This window comes from Berghia stephanieae, chromosome 1 (assembly GCF_034508935.2).
Source record: "Berghia stephanieae isolate SIO BIC M18660-M18661 chromosome 1, UCSD_Bste_1.3, whole genome shotgun sequence".
Lineage (NCBI taxonomy): Eukaryota > Metazoa > Mollusca > Gastropoda > Nudibranchia > Aeolidiidae > Berghia > Berghia stephanieae.
Genome location: NC_088360.1, coordinates 135,894,867 through 135,916,230, shown reverse-complemented (window position 1 = coordinate 135,916,230; position 21,364 = coordinate 135,894,867). Strand labels below are relative to the sequence as shown.

General features: G+C 35.4%; 1 protein-coding gene across 2 annotated transcripts; it reads left to right on the top strand.

Moving 5' to 3' along the window:
- Positions 1 to 6,990: 6,990 nt before the first annotated feature.
- LOC144963284 (very-long-chain enoyl-CoA reductase-like) lies at positions 6,991 to 21,130 on the top strand. 2 transcript variants are annotated; one of them, XM_078897168.1, is made up of 12 exons: positions 6,991 to 7,015; positions 7,170 to 7,220; positions 8,707 to 8,758; positions 10,518 to 10,562; positions 11,989 to 12,092; positions 12,584 to 12,696; positions 13,491 to 13,596; positions 14,117 to 14,189; positions 16,125 to 16,168; positions 17,559 to 17,616; positions 18,299 to 18,433; positions 19,913 to 21,130. In XM_078897168.1, exons 1-12 carry the CDS (start codon positions 7,010 to 7,012, stop codon positions 20,038 to 20,040), a joined length of 915 nt encoding a protein of 304 aa, XP_078753294.1. In that variant the 5' UTR covers positions 6,991 to 7,009; the 3' UTR covers positions 20,041 to 21,130. The 2 variants fall into 2 exon arrangements, with proteins under 2 accessions (XP_078753294.1, XP_078753293.1); XM_078897167.1 differs by lacking the exon at positions 6,991 to 7,015 and adding an exon at positions 7,016 to 7,045.
- Positions 21,131 to 21,364: the final 234 nt, after the last annotated feature.

Genomic DNA, 21,364 nt, shown 5'->3' with positions numbered 1-21,364 from the left:
TTTTTTTTTTTTTTATTTTTTAACAAATTAATTTGTTCTTTTTTTTTTCTTCAAATTCTTAAAGTAATTACCGCTGTATTTTTATTGCCATACTAAATATTTTTGCAAAACAATGTAATTTTCTATTGCATTTCCTCTAATAAAACAAAACACTTTTATTCAAAGGTCACGACTAAATAAATATATAAAATACAACCACCATTTTGGTTTTCTCAACAATTGAATTAGTATACGAGAAATACTCTTCTGAGAAAAGAGAGAGTTGAATTCTAAGAGGAAATAGATACGTTTAAAGGAAGGGTGGGCAGATTCCGTACTTGCCCGTCCTAAAGCTAATACATACATAAGATAGTTCGTGATGAAGAGGCGGGAAGCTAGGGGTTGGTTGGGTAAGGAGTAAAGATAACACGGTCGTTATTGTTATCGTCTAACGAATGCATGAGGAGAGATTAGTAGCAATATTTTGTCTTAATTGTATTGTATGAATTATTGGCGAAAGCCTAAGATTAAATAAACTTTGTTTTTGTTTGTCTTTTTTTGCTATGAATATACTAAATAGCAAGAATCCTATTATCAGGAATAAAATCGTAGTATTTACAGTTTAAAAAATACGGAATTTGTTATTAACTATCCTTTAACAAAATCACGGAAATACGTTAAAGTATAATTATTTAAAAGTAGTAAAATGTTTGGTAAACCGTATTATTTGTTGTATTATATGATATGTATATGTATTATTATTTTATATTATTTATCATTATTTTAATATTATTATATTATTATTATTATTATATATATTATTATTATTTATTATTATTATTATTATTATTATTATTATTATTATTATTATTATTATTATTATTGTACGTATTGGTGGTATTACGATTTTTTTTTTTTTTTTTTTTGTTTTTTGTTTTTTTGTGTGGTTATTAATGGTATCAGTTTATTGTTTGGTTCCATTTATCATTTTTTTTCCACTTTCATGTATGTTGTCATCAAATTTTATGATTTATTGGCGAAAGCCTAAGATTGAATAAACTTTGTAATATCGTATTGTAATCATCATTGTCGACGACATCGTCGTTGTCATCATAATCATCATCATCATTAACAACAACAACAACAACAACATTAACATCAAGTACTACAATAGAAATAAAAACAATATCAACATCATCATATAATTTCCGTCATCGTCTCCACAACTATCATTCTAACCAACAGCACCATCAAAACCACTACCATAATTACATCCTCCCTCACCGTCTCCTCTTCCTCCTCCTCCTCCTCCTCCTCCACCACCACCACCGCTACCACTATTCCAACCACTACCACCACCGGCACAATCATTCTAACCACCAAGAGAGCAGTAAAATTATGCAATTTGAGCTCTGAATGAAACTCGAGTCATATCGCTGTTGTTGCTTCTCGATAAAAACTTTACAGTTACTACGTACTACTGAAAACCAGTAATGTAAAAGCAATATTAATCTCGCCGTTGAGGGATTAAAGCATCTCTTTAATTTTTCGAATGAACGGAATGAACTTCTATTGTCAAGGTGTTGTCGCATTATGTCTCTTCGCTTTAATTTTTTGTTGTATTCTCTTTCGTGATTCATTTTTGATTACGTTTGGAATAATTAAAATCTACTGGTATTGTCATTGCATTGTGAATGTGATTATTTGTGGTTGAAATAATTTTTTTAAGGCGAACAAAACAAACAAACAAACAAGACAAAACAAAAAAAAAAAAAACAACAAAAAAAAAAAAAAAAAAAAAAAAAAAATATATATATATATATATATATATATATATATATATATATATATATATTATATATATGACCGACTCATCTTTGCCCGACCACTATAAATAGGCTAGAACCGCCACTGACTACTACTACTACTACTACTACTACTACTACTACTACAACAACAACTACTACTACTACTACTATTACTACTACTACTACTACTACTACTACTACTACTACTACTACTACTATACTACTACTACTACTACTACTACTACCACCACTAATAATAATAATAATAATAATAATAATAATAATAATAATAATAATAATAATAATAATAATAATAATAAAATGTTCTTTTATAGCGCCAAACGCCTAATCCTCAAAGCGCTTTACCATATTCTTATCAAACCATAAACACACTCGTACCGAGCCAAACAGACACACACAAAAGTCGCACACACAAACTATGCAAGTTTTACACAATGAAATTGACATCCAACAAAATGGAATCAAAAAATAAAACGTATAATTTACTCATCAATAAGAAAATGCCTAGGATAAAAATTTCTGGCAAAGATGAGTCTTTAGATTTTTCTTTAAATTGTCTACGCTGCCCGAGAGCCTTACTGACAAAGGAAGCGAGTTCCAAATGGTAGGTCCTTAGTAGATTCAGCTACTAAAAGTGCCAAAAACACGGCTTACTTATTTCGGTGATAGATCTTTTTTTTATATAAAAGATGACCTAAGCTGGCGAATCGGGGAGTAGGGGACTACAAGTTCTTGAATGGAGGCTCGGAGATCGGGAATTTAGTGCGTTGAAAGAAAAAAAGGGCAATTTTGTATTCGATTTTGGCTCGAACGGGCAGCCAGTGTAGTGTTCTGAGCATAGTTTTTACACTTGTTTTCTCGTGTCGACTAATGACCAGATCCATTCTGGCCGCCCTTTCTGTACCTTTTGGAGTTGGTCAACTTTCTTGTCAAGAAGGCCCAACAACAGCGACTTACAATAGTCGATGCGTGAAAGAATGAGAGCGCAGACAACTGCTTTAAGCTGGTTGGATGGGAGTAACCGTTTCATTCTTTGCAATCTGTTTAATTCAAAATTTATGGTCCTCACCATCTGGTTAATCTGGTGCTCCAGACTTACAGAGTCGTCCAAGATTTTTTCCTCCATCTGTTAGGGAGACGTGGGTGTTTAAAATAGACATACTACCACATAATAAGATTTCAGTTTTTTTCTTCGTTGTTTTAGTTTATGACTCTGCATCCAGGGCCCTATGGACGCGCAACACTGTTCCACATGAAGCGAAGCCACATGCTTGCTAGACGGGTCGACAGACTTATACAGCTGCGTATCATCGGCATACATGTGATGATTCACTCCATGGGGCTCAATGGTGCGCCCAAGGGGCATAGTGTACAGAGTATAAAGGACTGGACCTAGGACCGAGCCTTGTGGGACACCGCAATTCAATGGTAAATCGATTGACTGTTTGCCATCAATCAAGACAGACTGTGTTATATTGCTTAGATATGACTTAAACCATTGAAGGGCGGTGTCACTGATTCCAAAATTCTAGAAAAGACTGTTACATAGACTGGTGTGATCTATTCTGTCGAAAGCTACTGACAGGTCAAGTAAAGTAAGTATGGAGACTTCTCCTCTGTCACAAGCCAGTAATAAATCATTGATAATTTTCAGTAAAGCAGTTTCAGTATTGTGATGTTCTCTAAAAGCAGACTGATATTTTTCAATTAAGTTGTTAGACAATAAATGTGATTTTAATTGTTTTAAAACAAGCTTTATTAAAGCAGATAGGTATTATTCCAGAGCTAAGGGATTGAAATAGAGATAATTATATCTAAGATTGAGTCAAGACATTTTAAAAGAAGTTTTGTTGGGATAGGATCGAATGAGCAGGACTTAGGAGGAGACGATTTGATGACACCGCGTACTTCAGATGAACTAACTGTTTTAAAATCAGTAAAAAGAGTGCCTTTATATGACATGCTGACAATCAAATTTGCTTCATTTTGGCATGAGTCAAGCTTACATCTAATCTTAGCAATCTTTTCTTTAAAATAGTTTACAAACACTTCTGGTAAAATATTTCTATCAATGTTGCCTGGCATTACATTTGTTTTTGATTTACCACTTATTTCATTAACAACATTGAATAGGAATTTAGAATGGAACATGCGTTAATGTTACTACTATAATACAATCCCTTTTCAGAAATAATTTTGGTTTTTTTACGTCATTAACACAATGATTATAGATAACACGGTCATCTTGGTTGTTTGTTTAAAGCCATCTCCTTTCTGCTGCTTGCCAACGCTGTTTAGAATGCTGTACGTCAGCGGTGATCCACGTCGCAGAAGGTCGATCTGACACAATCCTAGATCGTAGAGGCAGGCATTGTAAATTTCAGCAGGATTATTGTGTTCTTGGTGTTGACCATTTTCAAGGTCCTCTTTGATCTGGTCATTGAAGGCAGCAATATCGATGGCCCGCGGGTTACGAGATGTTATTACGCGTTTCACTCTACCTGGTTGTGGACTGTAGAAAGAGAATGTGATCACGTGGTGGTCAGCAATGCATCTTTCTGTCACTGACAAATTAGAAATATTAATTCCCCCGGTAACTACCCAGTCAACGTTGTGACCCTTGATGTGTGTTGGTTTTACTCACATACTGATATAAATTGTGATTTTTTTTAGTATGGTTTTTGCAGATATACTGAAGTGATCTGAAGTTGATTAGAAATGAAGGTTAAAATCACCAAGGATAACTAATTTATAACAAAGATTTGTTTCAGTTTCAATAAGGTCTTCTAAATTCTGGATGAATGCACTGTGCGTTGACGAATTTCTACTTGATGGTGGGGGGTGATATAATATACAGACAAAGGTAGTGTTAAGTGTTGTAACCTTCAGGAATTACATTGATGGATATTTTATATTATTGCTCTTAATCCTTAAATGGTCTTTATGTAAAACGCAAATTCCACCACAGGGGCCGTTAATCCTGGGTTCAGAGATGATCTTGTAATTTGGTGGTGTTATTTCATGTAATATAACTTCGTCTCCACCTGGGTTGAGCCATGTCTCAACAATAAATACGAGGTCGCTCTTCGAATCGGTAATTAATGTGTTAATTTCGTGAGATTTATTACGAATTGATCTTGCATTAAAATACATCACACTCGTATTGTTACTGTGTGATTAAATCGATTATTGAATAAAATATTATTGTCACCATCATCATATTGATATCATATTGCGAAGTGTTCAGAGTAAGAGTAAGGCCAGGTGGGATGGTTGATGGACCGGGGTGACTTCTTTTAACGTAGTGTTTTTATGCACGTCCGTTGACGCCAACAGTCGTAGCACCAACACCATCGTAATCACTGTAATGTTCAGTAATTCGATATATAAATATACAATAACATTCAAGACTCATTGTGTTTACGACTGGTAGCCATGTTTTTATTCCCACATTCTTTTCTCACAAGGCAAGTCACCCAGGATATTTATTCCAACATATTTGGTTTATAGGTTAACTCCCTTCAATTACGGACGTAAAAGTAACTACACTACAATCACCACCATCGCCACCACCACTACCACCTTCATAGAGATATCATCATCATCATCATCATCATCATCATCATCATCATCATCATCATCATCATCATCATCATCATCATCGTCGTCGTCGTCGTCATCATCATCATCACCATCATCATCATACATCATCATCACCATCATCATCATCATTCATCATCATCACCATTGTCGTGAATAGATAGTATGCACTTGGCTAAGAAGCTCATAACATTGCCATCCGGAAGTATAACGGACCAACACACACAACTGTGTGTATCCATGAACTTTTATAGTCAGGTTAATACAGTTCAGTGAGCATTACTCGTAAACGCGGATGGCAAAAAGCAATAACAAAGGCCTAAGTGACGTCATCTTCGTTCTATCTATAGGTTATTACATCTTATTCACGATGAGATATAAAATAAATAAATACTATGCACAAGGCATGTATCTCAACCGAAGTGGGTAGAACGCGATTTACAAAGTACACATACCTAGATCTTGGTTGTTCGTAACACGAAACGTTTAATAGAAATTCAAAATAGTCAAAGAGAGCGATCAAGCGGTGACTGCCGCTTATAGATAGTTCGAAGATGACGTCACTCGGGCCTTTGTTATTGTTTTTGCCATCCGCGTTTGTGAGTTGTTCTCACTAAACTGTATTAACCAGACTATAAAAGTTCATGGTTACACAGAGTTTGTGTGTTGGTCCGTTATACTTCCGGATGGCAATGTTGTGAACTCCTTGGCCAAGCGCATTCTATCTATATACGATGGCAAACAAGATATGACGTCATAATCACAAACGGAACACCATGACAACAACTCACTACAGCCTCGATCGAGATAGTACACACCAACACACAAACACACAACATAAAAAGGGATATCATTCCCTACACCATCATCATCCTCCTCCTCCTCCTCCTCTTACTACTACCACCCTTTCCTCGTCATTACAATGTCCTCGCCAACAGCAGTAGCATCACCACCATCGTAATCACCACCATCGCAACCACCACTACCACCACTACAGAGATATCATCATCATCATCATCATCATCATCATCATCATCATCATCATCATCATAATCATCATCATCATCATCATCATAATCATCATCATCATCATCATCATCATCATCATCATCATCATCATCATCACCAAAATCACCGTCACACACTTTCAGCTACTATTGCCTCGCTTTACAATAAATTGGTTTGTTGTATTGATTGACTGGACTTACACCTTCCCATCAAATCCATAATCATAATTATTTTATCATCAATGACAATGCCCCAATGCCCCGGGGCCGCTGATTGATCCATTGAACTTTGGATCATGAATTCGCATGATTTCAGTACGAAGAGTAGCCGTCATACTCGGGTTTGCGTAATTGTGCAAATGTAATCGAATATCTAATGTTCTATTTATTTAAAAAGCGTTTTTAGAAATTTATGGTGAAGTCTTAGTTTGGAAAATAAACGGAGCAATGATTTTAATAATCTTATTTTTGAAATATTGATATTTATTGCAATGCAACTTCATTTTTTATCCTGTCTGTCTGAAAATCCAGTCATTGTCTTTTTGAGTCCTGTTTGAGTATCGAGTATTGATCTTGTTGTTTATTGTTGTCAAGATGGAGGTAAGAGAGACATGAATGTTCTTTTGTGGTGTAAGGAAAACATTTTTATTGCTTTATAAATCACACTTTCTTGTCATTTTTTTCTTGTGGGAAACCTTATTATTCTATTTTTATTACTGCACTTAATTTTATAAATATATCATTCATTTTGCAGGTCATAATTCTGCATTCGAAGTCTGGGAAATCTTTGAGTACCTTGTCCGGGGTAAGTTACATTTTCATTCATTTAACTGTACCGCTACTCCAGTCTTGAGATCATTTTTATTCGTCCAAGACCTCTTACACATTAGAAGGTCGTGGAAAATGTTGTCTTCGTCTATTTTAATGTTTTCGCACAATCACTTGTCCATCCTTTTTGGTAATAAAATCGTATTAGAGAGAGTTAGACTTGGGCTTGGGCTTGGGGACGTGAAGCCGGCATTTGTGACCGGGTCTAATTAAATTTAATATTTATAGTATAGTAATAGTATCGTGTGTCCAGCGAATCAGGCCTTCAGTGCCTTTTGCTGATCTAGGGTATAGAAGATAATTTGCAGTCATCTCGTTTTGATGGGGGCTCAACTAAGCTGAATCTATGGTTGAAACAGAGGCTGTCAACAAATTGTCTCTTGAAGGCTTGAGGTCTGGAGCTTCCTCCACGACTGATATTGGAAGGTTGTTCCATCGCTCAATTACACGCTGGCTAAAGAAATGCTGCCTGAGTGATGTGTTACATCTGGCTTTGTTCAATTGTATTTGCGGCTCTGGTATTAATGTCAGCAAACACAATCCCTTCTGGACATCGTCAGGTCGCGTGTAAATTTATATGTTTTTATCATGTCACCTCTGATACGTCTATATTATGGAATGGTCCAATCATTTTTCAGTTGTTCTTCATAGCCTTTATCTTTTACACCTGGTATTATCTTAGTTGCTCTGCTGATCACACTTTCTAACAGCTTCTTGACCTTTTCATATTTGGGTGACCATACCGAGTTGCTAAATTCTAGGTGAGGCTGAACTAAAGCATTAAAAAGCATTCTCATGGACTCCAAATTTGGGAAATGTAAAGGACCCTCTAATGAGTCCAGAGATTCTTGGATCTCAATGTGCTTTGAGAATTAGTTGCCATTGATCTGCCCAATCAACTAGCTGCAGATTGTGCTTGTCGCTTAATTTGTTCACTTTGCTATATATCTTGGTGTTGTCAGCATATTGAACACTTGGATGAGCTAGATAGGACACTTGGTAAATCATTAATGAAAATGTAAAGAGGATGACAGTGTGGTCACTTATAAAACTGTGGATGCCTTAAACTCACTGTAGGCAAATACTAGCAACACGCAGGCACTTGTGCGCACCACCACCTGTGTGTGATACTCCACTAGGAGGTTTACGCAGTACTTCACAGATACAGATACCCATGAATAGTGAAGTAATTCATCGACAAGCTCATTCTTAGGGAAAAGGGCTTCTAAAGACAAATACGACAAATTTTTTTTACAGAGAAGAAAAACTAACACAAATTAGTGAATGTTTATCGCCTTCCCAACGTTTACTTCATGCTCAGTTTGGGACACAATTTTTACTGTTATATATCTATTTCCTCAGCAGACCATTTGCAGTTTAGGAAGTAAATAAAAGGGTAATAAGTCCACGATAAGCAACTGTCAAAACCATTTTAGACCAATTATAATAAATTTTTTTTACAGCTCAATTCAAAAAGCACAATCCAAGATGTCAAGCAAAAATTCCATAGCCAAAGTAAGTGTCTTTGTGGATTCTTAAAAGTTTTTATAAAGAAACAGATTCAAATTTTGATGATATGGAGTTCCGTGAGAATGAAGGGGTCACAATAGCTCAGTTGGTAGAGCACTTGCTTCACATGCAAAGGGATGAGATCAATTCCAGGTGAAGTCAAGATTTTTTCAGACCCCCTTGTCCACCCAGCAATGATTGAATAGCGGGGTCTGTTAGATCTGATGGAAAGTACTTTGTGATAGACTAGCTTCCTGTTGTCGGTTTCATGCTATAGAAACTGGGCCTAATGGATCTGTTTTTCCCATTAGAATAATGAATGAATGCAGCTAATGCTCAGTGAATGTGTCAGATTAAAAGTGATAAGCATATGCATAAGTATTAGAATTTATAATGTTGAAACGGAATGCTCGCCTGGAAAATATCAAAAGAGATTATTTCGAATCCCACCACAACTAATAAATAAAACATGATAATAGTTTGTAGTGATAGTTTAATCAAAAGGATGCAAGACTGTCAAGATTTAATGCATATGATTTAAGGTGTTGAAATGTGGTTACATATATAATAAAAGGTGCTTTGGTGATATAATTGAAGATTGATCCATTAATGATTTTAAAACGTTCTCAGGATTTTATGCATATGATTCAAAATTTTGAACTGTGTAGAGTTATATATTTAAGATGCTTTGTAAGGTGATGGAGGTATTCATTCACAAGACTTTACTCATTGTCAAAAGTCCATATTTGTGTCATTTAATAATAATAATAATAATAATAATAATAATAATAACAATAATAATAATAATAATAATAATAATGATAATATAATAATGATGATGATTCACATTTAGTGAAGCACTTTCTTTGCATTTGCATCTCAAAGCGCTTTAAAAAAATTAAGCTTTTATATAGCGCAATATCCACTAAATGTGCTCAAAGCGCTTTACAAGGGGTCCCTGGCCAACAGCAACACTTAACATTTAGGACGGAACATGACGATGTTAGGCAATATTACAATTTTTTTGGACAGAGACAACGCTGTTAACAGCCAGGTACTAATTTTACACCCAAGTACAGTGAGAGAATGTGAGTAAAGAGCCTTTTCCAAGGATTCAACTATGCGCTGAGTGAGGCTCGAACCCAGGACTTTTCAATCCAAAAGCGAGTGTCATACCACTAGACCACATAGTCATTTGATCCATTAACAGTTTTTAAATATTTGCAGCAGTACGATCTCCAGCACAAATGGTAACAATTTTTATTGTAATTAGAATTTTACCTGTTAAAAGTCAACTTATGAGATTTTATCCGAACCTTTACACTTGGATTATGATAAATAACATCAATCTTAACAGATTGAAGATCAAGGATGACAGTGAGAAGCTGGTTCTTAACTCTCTCCTTACCGATCATTTTCACTATTTTTCCAAAATGGCAGGTTTACCTAGCAGAAAAATAGATTTTTTATAACTCAAACAAGCTCTCTACAAAACCACAATATGTTCTAATTTATTAAACAAAGATCAAACTTCAAAGTTTGTGATGTACAAAATAAATCTGAATAAGAAAAAATGTATATTGTATAATAAACAGTGCGACAATTTTCCTGTAGTTGGTGAGGAGAGGGTTAAATGGCACCCAACAGTGATGGAAGCACTGATAAGTTCTCAAAAAACAAATGCACAGACATGGCTCACTGTGTAAAATAATTCAACTCTTGTTTGCACTCAACATGAATAAAACATTTGGTCTTTACATTTCAGATAAAAAGTATTATCCAGACCGCCAGGGCTTCAAGTTGGATCCACGTGAGTCTTTTTGTTTTATTCACTAATAATCAACACTTTTCCAAAACAATTGAGTTAAGTTCAGTTTATTTTTTGCTAATGAAACAGAATATTCCTTTATTTATGTAAATGTACCATATCGTCTTGGACTCACAGACAACGTAGCTGAAGTTAGGTCCCAGGATTCAAGTCAATGATTAGATACCTGTATTTAAAAGAAAATTATGCCCTTCCGCCACAACATCATAAGATATCGTTGCCTAGGTATTCCATAAAGGAATATAGATAATTCATCAAACATGATGTCTGATGTCAACAGGAACCACCCATGTTGTCCAAGTGAGCAATTTGGGGGTTAATAATCTTGATCAAGGGAAAAAAATTAAAGTGCCTGAAGCAGGCCTCGAACCCGGGTCCTTCCACGTCACAATGCCATGCCTTAACCACTCGGTCACTTTGCCCCCTTCCCCCCCCCCCCCCCCCCCCCCCCCCCCAAGATACCTGTATACGCTTAGAGAACGTATTTTTTGCACACATTTTCTGTAGTCCTATGTGGATTCGGAGGTCCCTCTCATTATGAAAAGCAGTGTCAATCTTTCTGTCAATAAGCTCAACCTGCGTTATGCTAATTGCACACTGTTCTATCATTAGGATATTTTTTTAAAGTTTAGTGATTAGAGCAAGGTGTTTATTGTGAATTTCTCTATGTCCTAGTTATGTTATTCAGATAAAGATCTGAATTACCAGAAGGTCTAAGGTTCGATCCCCAGTCAAGGCAGGGTGATTTTTTGGGATGTTTTTTCTTTTTTTTTTTTTCTTGTGTTTTTTTTTCCTACTTTGTCTGGCACTGTTTCATACACACTTTTTCAGATCTTTATCTGCCATCAGTTCTTGCTCCCTGTTTTGTCACTGTCATATAATTTGGCCTTGCCACTTGTATAGATTTGTGTGGAATAAGTCTGATATCACAGTTACATCTATTTTTAGCTATTTCACAGACAGTGCCGAATACAGCAGAAAATATGTCTTATGAATTATCTCTTGTCTTCTCTTAGCTTTGATGTTAAATGATCTTTTTTTTTTTTTTTTTTTTTAATAGCAGCTATGGAGTTCAAAGTATAATTGCATATTATTTTTGAAGAATAAAAGTATCAAAATAATTGGGTAAACTCTATAATGTTTAAATTTATTAAAAGACTGGCTGATAATCAGATTTATTTTCATACCTGATTGGAACATTCCATAATATAGACCTATCAGAGGTGACATGATAGAAACATATAAATTTTCATACATATAAAGTTTGACATACACACTTCATTTGAGATTTTCAGATATGAAATGCAACTTTTATCTTTATATAAGTAAAATCAATACTATTCAAACCTCGGAAATTTTTTTGCGGGCAAATGGTCTCTTATTCCTAAATTTAAATAATTCATTTCAGGTGGTAAAATGTTGAAAGATGATCAGACATTGGAATCGATAGGAGTGAAGCCATCTGGCAATCTTTATTTCAAGGATCTTGGCCCTCAGGTTGGATGGACGACGGTAAGTTGTTACTCGCATTCCCACTTTTTATAAATGCATTTTTTATTATGACCTTTCTTTGTGAAATTGATGTGCTCCATCTGGTTATAATTGATCTTGTCAACCTTACGAAGACCTCAGATGCATATTCCTGCCAGCCAATAGAAGTATCAGTAACACATTGGAGCAACTACGAAAGATATCTACATCTATGACATGGAACAAGACTGAAGAAGGGCTAGAGTTCAGTTGGTCTCGAGTTCGGATAAGTAAGGAAGGTTATAATTGAGAAATAGAGAAATGGATGACCATTCCCTGTTATACGATTTTCTGGAAATAAATCTGATTTTATTCCAAAAAAAAAAAAGATTTCATATTATGTCTGCTCTTGGGTCCTGGTGGCTAGACAAACAGTCAAGGAAAAGAAGGGCTAGTTTTAATAATAAATGACAATGTGCTGTTTAAATTTGATATTTTTACTCATAGCCCTTTTATCTGTGTTTATTTTTCAGGTATTTTTGACTGAATATGCGGGCCCTTTAGTCATCTACCTCCTATTTTATATCAGGCCTGCCATTATATATGGAGCAACAGCCTCTACTTCACCCAGAGCTCTTGTGGTTGAGTAAGTCAACCATTTATTTTTGTAATCATAGTCCTTCATAGACCTGCCAACTGCTATTAAAAGTTTGTATAAAAACGATTGTTTGGCTCCACAGAATTACATTAGGGTAGTTGCCAACTGTCCAGATAAAATTGCAACTGTCCTGATTTACCAATCTGAGAAAACTTAAAGATGAAAAATGGACTGTTTTATGTGTACGAAAATTACCCTTGCATGTCCCAGGATTATGATTTTTTAACGGGCAAATTAAAACAAGGATGAACAGAAAAAGCTCTAAATCTATATTGTATTATACAAGATTGCCAATTTTCTGTATATTTACGGAATTAAGTATGTTATAAACCCTCAGTATATTTTCCAATCACCTGCTAAAATGTCTTTTTACTGGAGTTCAGCACTCAGATAAGGGTCAGCCAATGTGTTTGAGTAATAATTCAGTAAATTTTTGCCTCCTTAATTGGCAACCCTGATTATGAATATAATAGTCCTATCACACGTCAACTACATTTTGAAGATAGACCTATAATGAATTGTTTTCTCTTGTTTTGTTTTTTAAATTTTTTTTTTATACCTCCGATTTTTAACTGCAGGGAAACCCTTTTAGTCAAAGTGCCTCTTCCTAGGCACAAAAATGATTGGCCCAATTTATTTTCCAGTAGAGAGTAATTTCCCCTGAGACATAGAAATCAATGCAAATTAATTTTAATCACTCCGGAAAAAAAATCTATTTATTTATACCAATGTCAATATTTTATGAATTCTTTCTTTTTTGTTTTGTTTTTTTTCTTCTGCAGCATTGCCGCAGGGTGCTGGACTTTTCACTATGCCAAAAGACTGTTTGAAACCGTATTTGTCCATCGATTCTCCCACGCCACTATGCCCATACTCAACATTTTCAAGGTCTCAATTCAAAATTTTGATAATTTTTCTTTTCTCTTTTTCTCTTCAGTCGTTTTAAGTCTTATACTGATCACAAGCTGTACTATTTCTTGTTGGGGGGGGGGGGGGGGGGGGTGTTGAGCTGTTGGTCTGTGTCAGGCTGTGAGCTAACGATGGGGTTGAGCCTAGTTACAACGATGCAGATTGTATTTTTTTGACCTCCCAAAGTGGGTGAGGAGGTCACCTTTGCCTTGTCTTTTATTTCCCCTTTATGTTTTCCTCTTCCAGCTTACTCTATATCTTTGTCCTGGATGAGAGTTGACTTTGCAGTAAGGGCCAGATCTGTCCTCAGCTATCTACATAATCTTAGACTCTTCAAAACATGGAAATTATATTAAGGCATGTCTGAAGAAATATTTTAATGTTTTTACTACTCTATTACTTTTCATGACCCTTTTTTTTTTTAGTGAGATTATCAGATTTATATGATTTTTCTTCCCTTTCTTTTTGTAATTCTTTTTTTTTCTTTTTAATGTACCAGAACTCAGTCTACTACTGGGGATTTGCTGCCTTTGTAGCATACTTTGTGAACCATCCCCTGTACACACCTCCAGGTAGGCAAATGGTTATCTCAATTCTAGTCTATTTCAGATTTTAATACAGTCTAAATATTAAATTTACATCACACCCTTCTGCCACGGCTTCATCGCCTAGGCATTCCATGAAGGAATATAGATAATCCATCAAACAAGATGTCTGATGTCAACAGGAATAACCCATGTTTTCCAAATGAGCAAATTGGGGGTAAATACGAAAAAAAAACCCTGAAAGTCTCTGAAGCGGGGCTTGAACCCGAGACCTTCCGGATCACAGTGCAACGTCTTAACCACTCTGCCACTTCACCCCCACAGTTTCAATAATATTTCAGTTGATATAGCTCTCGCCCCACCATCTAAAGTCTTGAGTGCAGTGGAAACTTTTTTTTATTCTGACTCTGCAGCATTTGGGCTTTGCAAGTAATTTTTAAAAAGAAAAAGTGGCACTTGTATCAATTATGATGAGAAATATAGGGTATGAAGAAGTGCCAGATGAAAACAGAGAATAAAAAGTCACAGGGTCAGTGCCAAACTCGGTATCGAACTGATGTGGCATCCTCCGCCTGGCTAAAAAAAGAGAGATAGAGAGAGAGAGAGATGTGAGCACTAGCCACTGAGCCATCCAGCTCAGGCAGAGGGTAATGTGTTGGTTGGATCACGAGTTTGACTTTCGACACCGTGATAATATTTTTATTTTATGTTTTGATCTGACACTTCTCCATAGCCCATATTTCTCATCGTTATTGATATAAGTGCCCACTCTACACTTTTTCTGAATTTTATCTTAATAATAAATAATAATAATAATGCTGAATGCTATAACTCCGAGACACCAGACACTAAGCGTTTAAATTACAAATTACTTTGGCTGAAACATACTCATTCACACGCACACAAAACAACACAAACCAGATGCCTATCTTGCTTCTTATATCATCTACTAAAATCGAAACAGATATGTTTTAAGTGAATGTTTAAAAATAGACAACGATTTTTTTTCATCATGCTATGGGAGCGTTCACATATTACGTCATCAGCTAGGGGGGGAGGGGGGGGGTCTACCAAATGTTGACATGTGTTGACATGGGGGAGGGGTGGGGGGGCAGACCCAAGATGATGTCATCAAAACATAGGCAAATTAGGCCTATTTTATTAAATGCAAGAGCTTCAAAAATGGCATTCCAAATAAATTAGCAAAAAGGTGAAAAATTAAGAAACAAGATGGGAAAGGGGTATCACTTCTCAAAAGGCGAACTTGCCCTAAATGTTCATTGTATCACTCCTCGATCACAGCAATGAAAGACCATTCACGAAAATGCGGCATACAAGAAGAACAGCAAATGGGAGAAAGTGATGACGATGAAGATGAAATTGATGATACTATTTATAGTACATTGCCAGAGGTCCAAGGCAGAAACATTTTTGAATCAATTAATTTTATGTTTGGAAATTGAAACAGAAATTCATTCCACTAAAAGACTAATATGCTATAAAATAATTTGCCTCCTATACTATTTTAAATTACACTTTCTGAAATTTTTTTAATAGCACCTGCACCAAGTAGCCTAATTTAAATAATGTTTGTTAGATTTTATCTTTGCAAATTTAAATTTTATGTCCCCATTGTATCGTAAAACATAAATTATCAACAGTTTCTGAAATTAATAAAATGTCTGAATGTGTTTTATCAAACGTTGATAATCAATGTTTATGGTTTGAAAAATGAATAATAAATATTGTGAAATTAAAGTTATCTTTTAGTTTTTATTAAATTAGATGACGTCATCATCTGTTGGGGGAGGGGGGGGGGTGGTCAGGTCAATGATAAGTGATGACTTGGGGGAGGGGGGGGTCTAAAAAGGGCAAATTTTTGATGACGTAATATGTGAACGCTCCCTATGTGGTGAGGGTCCTAATCCTAATATTTTTTGTGTCTTTATTTGTTGTTTTCAGCCTATGGTGACATGCAAGTTTATGGTGGGCTCGCTGGATTTATTGTAAGTAAAGACTTAACATAAGAAAGGAAACTACATTGAAAAAGAGCAATTAGGATTCTTGTGTCATGGCTATTTCACAATATTGGCATCCAAGTAATTTGAGAGCAGGCATTGATGTGAGATGAAATTCTGAACAAGTTTGTATGGCAGTGTGCCATACAAAGTGTAGTCCATCAAAGTCATTAGATCCATGGTGTTGGAGTTTATCCCTGTTTCTATAATGTGAAAATGACAATAGTAATTACACTTCTCAGGACATGCAAAAAAGTTCGAGAAAACCGTGCCTTGCCAAAACAACTTGTTAGAGAGGGGGAGGGGGGCAGTGAGGCTCAATGGTATGGTCTTAGCTTCGAACCCAAAAGATACCTAGTTCGAATATTCACCGCATTATGTGGCTTTCAACAAGCCAACTCTCCGTAGCTCATTTTGCGGCGCTGAGCTGCGGTTGACACCTGGGCTATTCCAGTCTTCCCTTGTATTAGACCATAAGACGAATCTCCGCTTGAGAATAAATAAAGGGAACTTTATTATTTATTTACTTTATTGCCTATATTGAGGGAGATAACTTTATACAGAACATGTTACATGAAGTTGGTGTGTGTGTGTTTAGGGGGTATTACTGTATCACAACATTCATTTACTGTCATAGCCAAGCATTAACAAATCATTGCGCATGATAATGAAATAAAAACGAATGGGAAAGTGGTAAGAGTGAGCACAGAGGTGTCAGTTATGCTCATGGCGATGGAGTGCGTGAGTGTTTGTGTGTGTGTACATGTGTTTGTGTATCATATTGTATACACACACATGCAGTGTAAATAGATACACACATACGTAAAGGTCAATGTCACATGCACAGTAAATTATCAGTGGTCGAATTCACAGGTCGCATTTTAAAAAAAATCCTTCAATTAATCTAGTTTTTTACGCTGGCTCGGTGTTCGGGGTAAAAATTCGTTCGAGGAAGGAATGGAATGATAACAAAGAATAATATGTAAAACATTAGGGACAATCAAATGAGTTTGAGGAAACCGTGATGCAGTGTACTTGCTACCCTTTGAATATGAGGCTCAAAACTGACTTTCTAGATTGATTAAAGCATCAGTTTTAGAAGTTACTATTAGGAAACTAGAAAGCAGGGAACCTCTGTGGTGTAATGATAGCATGTCTGACCGGTAATCAGGAGGTCTGAGGTTTGATCCCTAGTTAAGGTAGACTGATATTTTGAGATGGTTTATATTTTCTTGCATTTTTCTTTCTTGCTTTGTCTGGCACATTTTATAAACACTTATTCAGATCTTTTTGAAGTTGATATTAGGATTTAGAATATAACTATAACTCACTTTCACAATTGAATACAATATTTATTTTATTTGTTTTTATCCTTCAGTTTGGTGAGATTGGCAACTTATCTATTCATGTGGCTTTGAGAAATCTGAGACCAGCTGGTAAGTTACTCATTCACTTAGACAAACTTATTGTTCAGCCCACTTATAAAGACATTCTCTCTATATAGCGACATGGTGCCCAAGTCCCGATTTTTTCCCTTCTTGATCATTAGCAATAAAATACTCATTATTACTAAATACATTTTAATGAAAAACCCTATATAGTGACATGGCGATAACCTATTCAGCTGCTTCAAGATGACATTTCTGGTCATGTAACTAATTTGAATAGCTTGATTGACAGACTCACTATATCCATTCCCCTCGGAGCCTGTCGTGTAAAAGGTTCATTGCTATCAACACGCTTATCTTTATCTCTGAGGCGCATTCCATAGATGGGACAAAGAGAGACAAACAGAAGGCTTTGGTGGCACTGCAAGTTACTCAAGCATTCACTAGCCAATTACTGTGGCACATGAAAAACTATAATACCTTTGGTGCATCAACGAGCGCCAAGGTGAACACTTGTTGTACAACTCTTAGTGACACCTCAGCTAGCTTTTTGTCCCGCTTTGACCTACGTGATAGGAACGCGCCTCTGATCTCTTTTGATCATGAATACAAAAATGAATCCTGATGTCTGCTATGCGCTTTGAGCACATTAAGTGGATACATTTTTTAAATGCTCTATATTTAAAAAATGCTCATTTTTGTTGTTTTTTTTGTTTTGTTTGTTTACCAGGTTCTAAAGTGAGACGTATTCCCTTTGCTGGTTCTAATCCATTTACTTGGATGTTTGGACTTGTCTCTTGTCCCAACTACACGTATGAGACGATATCTTGGATGTCGTTTGCTGTCATGACACAGTGTGCACCTGGTAGGTTGTGTCCAATTATTTCTTTTAAAAGGAATACAGTGGAATCCTGATAAACCAACACTGCCAGACCAGAAAGATTGGTTGGCTTTAAAAGCAATGTTGACTTTATCCATTAGCAATGGAACACCATTAGATAAAGAATAGAATTTTTGGGGACTAACAAGAGGTGTTGACTTTAGGCAGAAATTGATTTTAAGAGTGTTCACTTTAAGATTTTAAGAGTGTTCACTTCAAGATTTTAAGAGTGTTCACTTTAAGACTTTAAGAGTGTTCACTTTAAGTTTTTAAAAGTGTTCACTTTAAGCAGGGGTTGATTTTAAGAGTGTTCACTTTCAGCAGAAGTTGATTTTAAGAGTGTTCACTTTAAGCAGAAGTTGATTTTAAGAGTGTTCACTTTAAGCAGAAGTTGATTTTAAAAGTGTTCACTTTAAGCAGAAGTTGACTTTATACACTGTAATAGTGTTCATGTACTTAGCACAACCTATCCCATAAAACAGATTTAACTTGGTAGGTCTTGGAAGTTTTTATTCTTTTGTCACCAGAAGATGAAATTCCATGGCTTGATTGTAACCCGCTCCTGTTTGTTGGGTTGAAATCTTAAAATGTTTTCTTTCCTACTTGTTTTTAGGAATTTACGAGAGTTGCTTGAAGATGTAGCGTGGGATGAATGATTTTGGCAAATTGGGGAAAAGTCGGAAAATAAATTTTTAGATTTGTCTTCAAGAAAATGTTTGGAGTTAGAGAAAAATACATGCAAATGGAGGGGAATCACTGGGAAATTATTGTTCACAATTTTTATGGTAATAAAATAGTTTGAAAAGCAAACAAACCTGCAGGTGTACTTTCAAATGGTACTATTTTATTGTTGCATTTTAATTCTGGATTGCACAGTAATATTTTGAAAAGGAGACAATTTTATGTCTCCCCCCCCCACCACCCCCCCAAAAAAAAAATAATTGGATTGGAGTCAACACTGCCTTTGACCACTGTTCTGACTAAAAACTGGAAAAATTAATGTTCGTTGAACAGAAAACATCACCAACATAATCAGAATAATAACAAAAAAAAGTAGTTTCATATTGTTTTTTTCACTCGAGAAATACAAATAATTGATTTCGTTTCTCCTTTATGTTTGAAAACTAAAAGAAAAAATACCAGGTTATCTATTACTTTGGCCTGCTAGAAAGAATGTCAAGATTAAAAATTACCCCTTCATTAGTATGAAATGAAATATAAAAAGATGAAGTAGAGAAGAATAAAGAATAAATAAAGTATAAATCTGAGGCAGTTCGGCCATGGCGGTCAAAGGTCAAAATTTTTTTAACGCACATGTGTCAGTCGTGGCAGTCAGTGAGTTATAGGGGTAACATGTTACAAGAAAAGGGGTTTTTGACAATAATTTCTTAGGAATGACTATCAAGTATCATTCATTGTATTCTTATGACACACGTGATAATGAAATGATTGCAATATCCCCAGCTGCCTTGTTCTGTCTCGCCGGTTTCTATCAAATGGCTGTCTGGGCCAAGGGCAAGCACCGAAACTACCTGAAGGAGTTCAAAGACTACCCAAGGCTAAGACGATCCATTGTTCCATTTATTTTCTAATCCAGGCATATCCGACACGATGGTGTTCATTTTGGATTTTGATTGAGTTTAACTTTAGATTGTGTGTGTGTGTGTGTGTATGGTTGAGTGTGTTACGTTTTTTAAAAAAAATTATTATTAATTCATGAAAAATGTGATTGATGTGTGTAGCTTGTTGAAGTCATTTTCTCACAGAAATTTTGATATTAGCTGTTTTTTCAGTATGTTAAATTACATATTACTTAAAAAGTAAAATTCCATTCATTCATCCCATGAAAATTATCTGCAATACTATTTTTATTGATGACATCTTCATCATCAGCTCTGTGGTCAACTTGAGTATTGGGGACCAGTCCACAGTTCACATAGTTTTATCATTTCATTCTAGTGACAGACTTTTATCATTTGTCTAAACGTATCGATATGGGAAGCAGCTTGTGCGACGTCATCGATCGGAAAGTCTGTTCCCTAATCTAATTGGAGGGGGGGGGGGGGGGGGGTCAAAATGATGATGTGTTTTTATATCAACTGAAGGAATTCCCTTTATTAATTCCAAGGAAAAAATTTGTCTTCATGATCTTACTACCGAAGAGACCAAAATATCCCTGGTGTAAGCTACAGTGCTACACATGTCAAGTGAGCGAAAATCCTTTTTAAGGTGTGTATGAGACAGTGTAAAACAAAGCATAAAAAAAATAGGAGATGAAATAAAACAGCTTTTTTTCCAGAGAGAAAGTTGAGTAAGTGTGACGTTTTGAAGTGATCATTTCTTGTATTTTTTTTATCTGCTTTGTGTTGCACACCTTTTTCTTCATATTTTTTGTTTTGCACCAGTGCATGCTCTCTAAATTTCCAATTTTAAAGTGAGCAACAGGGTATCAATTTTTTTTTTTGTGACATCAATTGTGGGACTTGAATCTATGTACAAGCACAATGGAGATTTCATTCATTTATCTTTTTGATGTTTTTATTTCTTCCAAGTTTCATGTAACTTTCTTGGTACATTGTAAAATGTGATTTTATAATGTTCCTTGTCAATTGTTTTTAAAAAAAAATAGAATCATCCTTTAAAAGATTGTTATAGAAATATAAGTTAAAAATGACATAATGATAATAATGTGTTTCTATCTTTATTGGATTGTTTTATTTTGTTTTTAAAAAAAGGGTTTTACGGCGCTTGCAACACATTACGGTTATATCAGCGCCAGTAAAAAGGAAGAAAAAGGGTCATTAAAAAATTCTACAATTACAATTAAAGCACCCAAGAAAAGGTAAGACAAAGGGGAATTGGTTCAAATAGGAAACGTTTAGATTCCAAGAGCACACTATCAAGTCTACTTAGTTT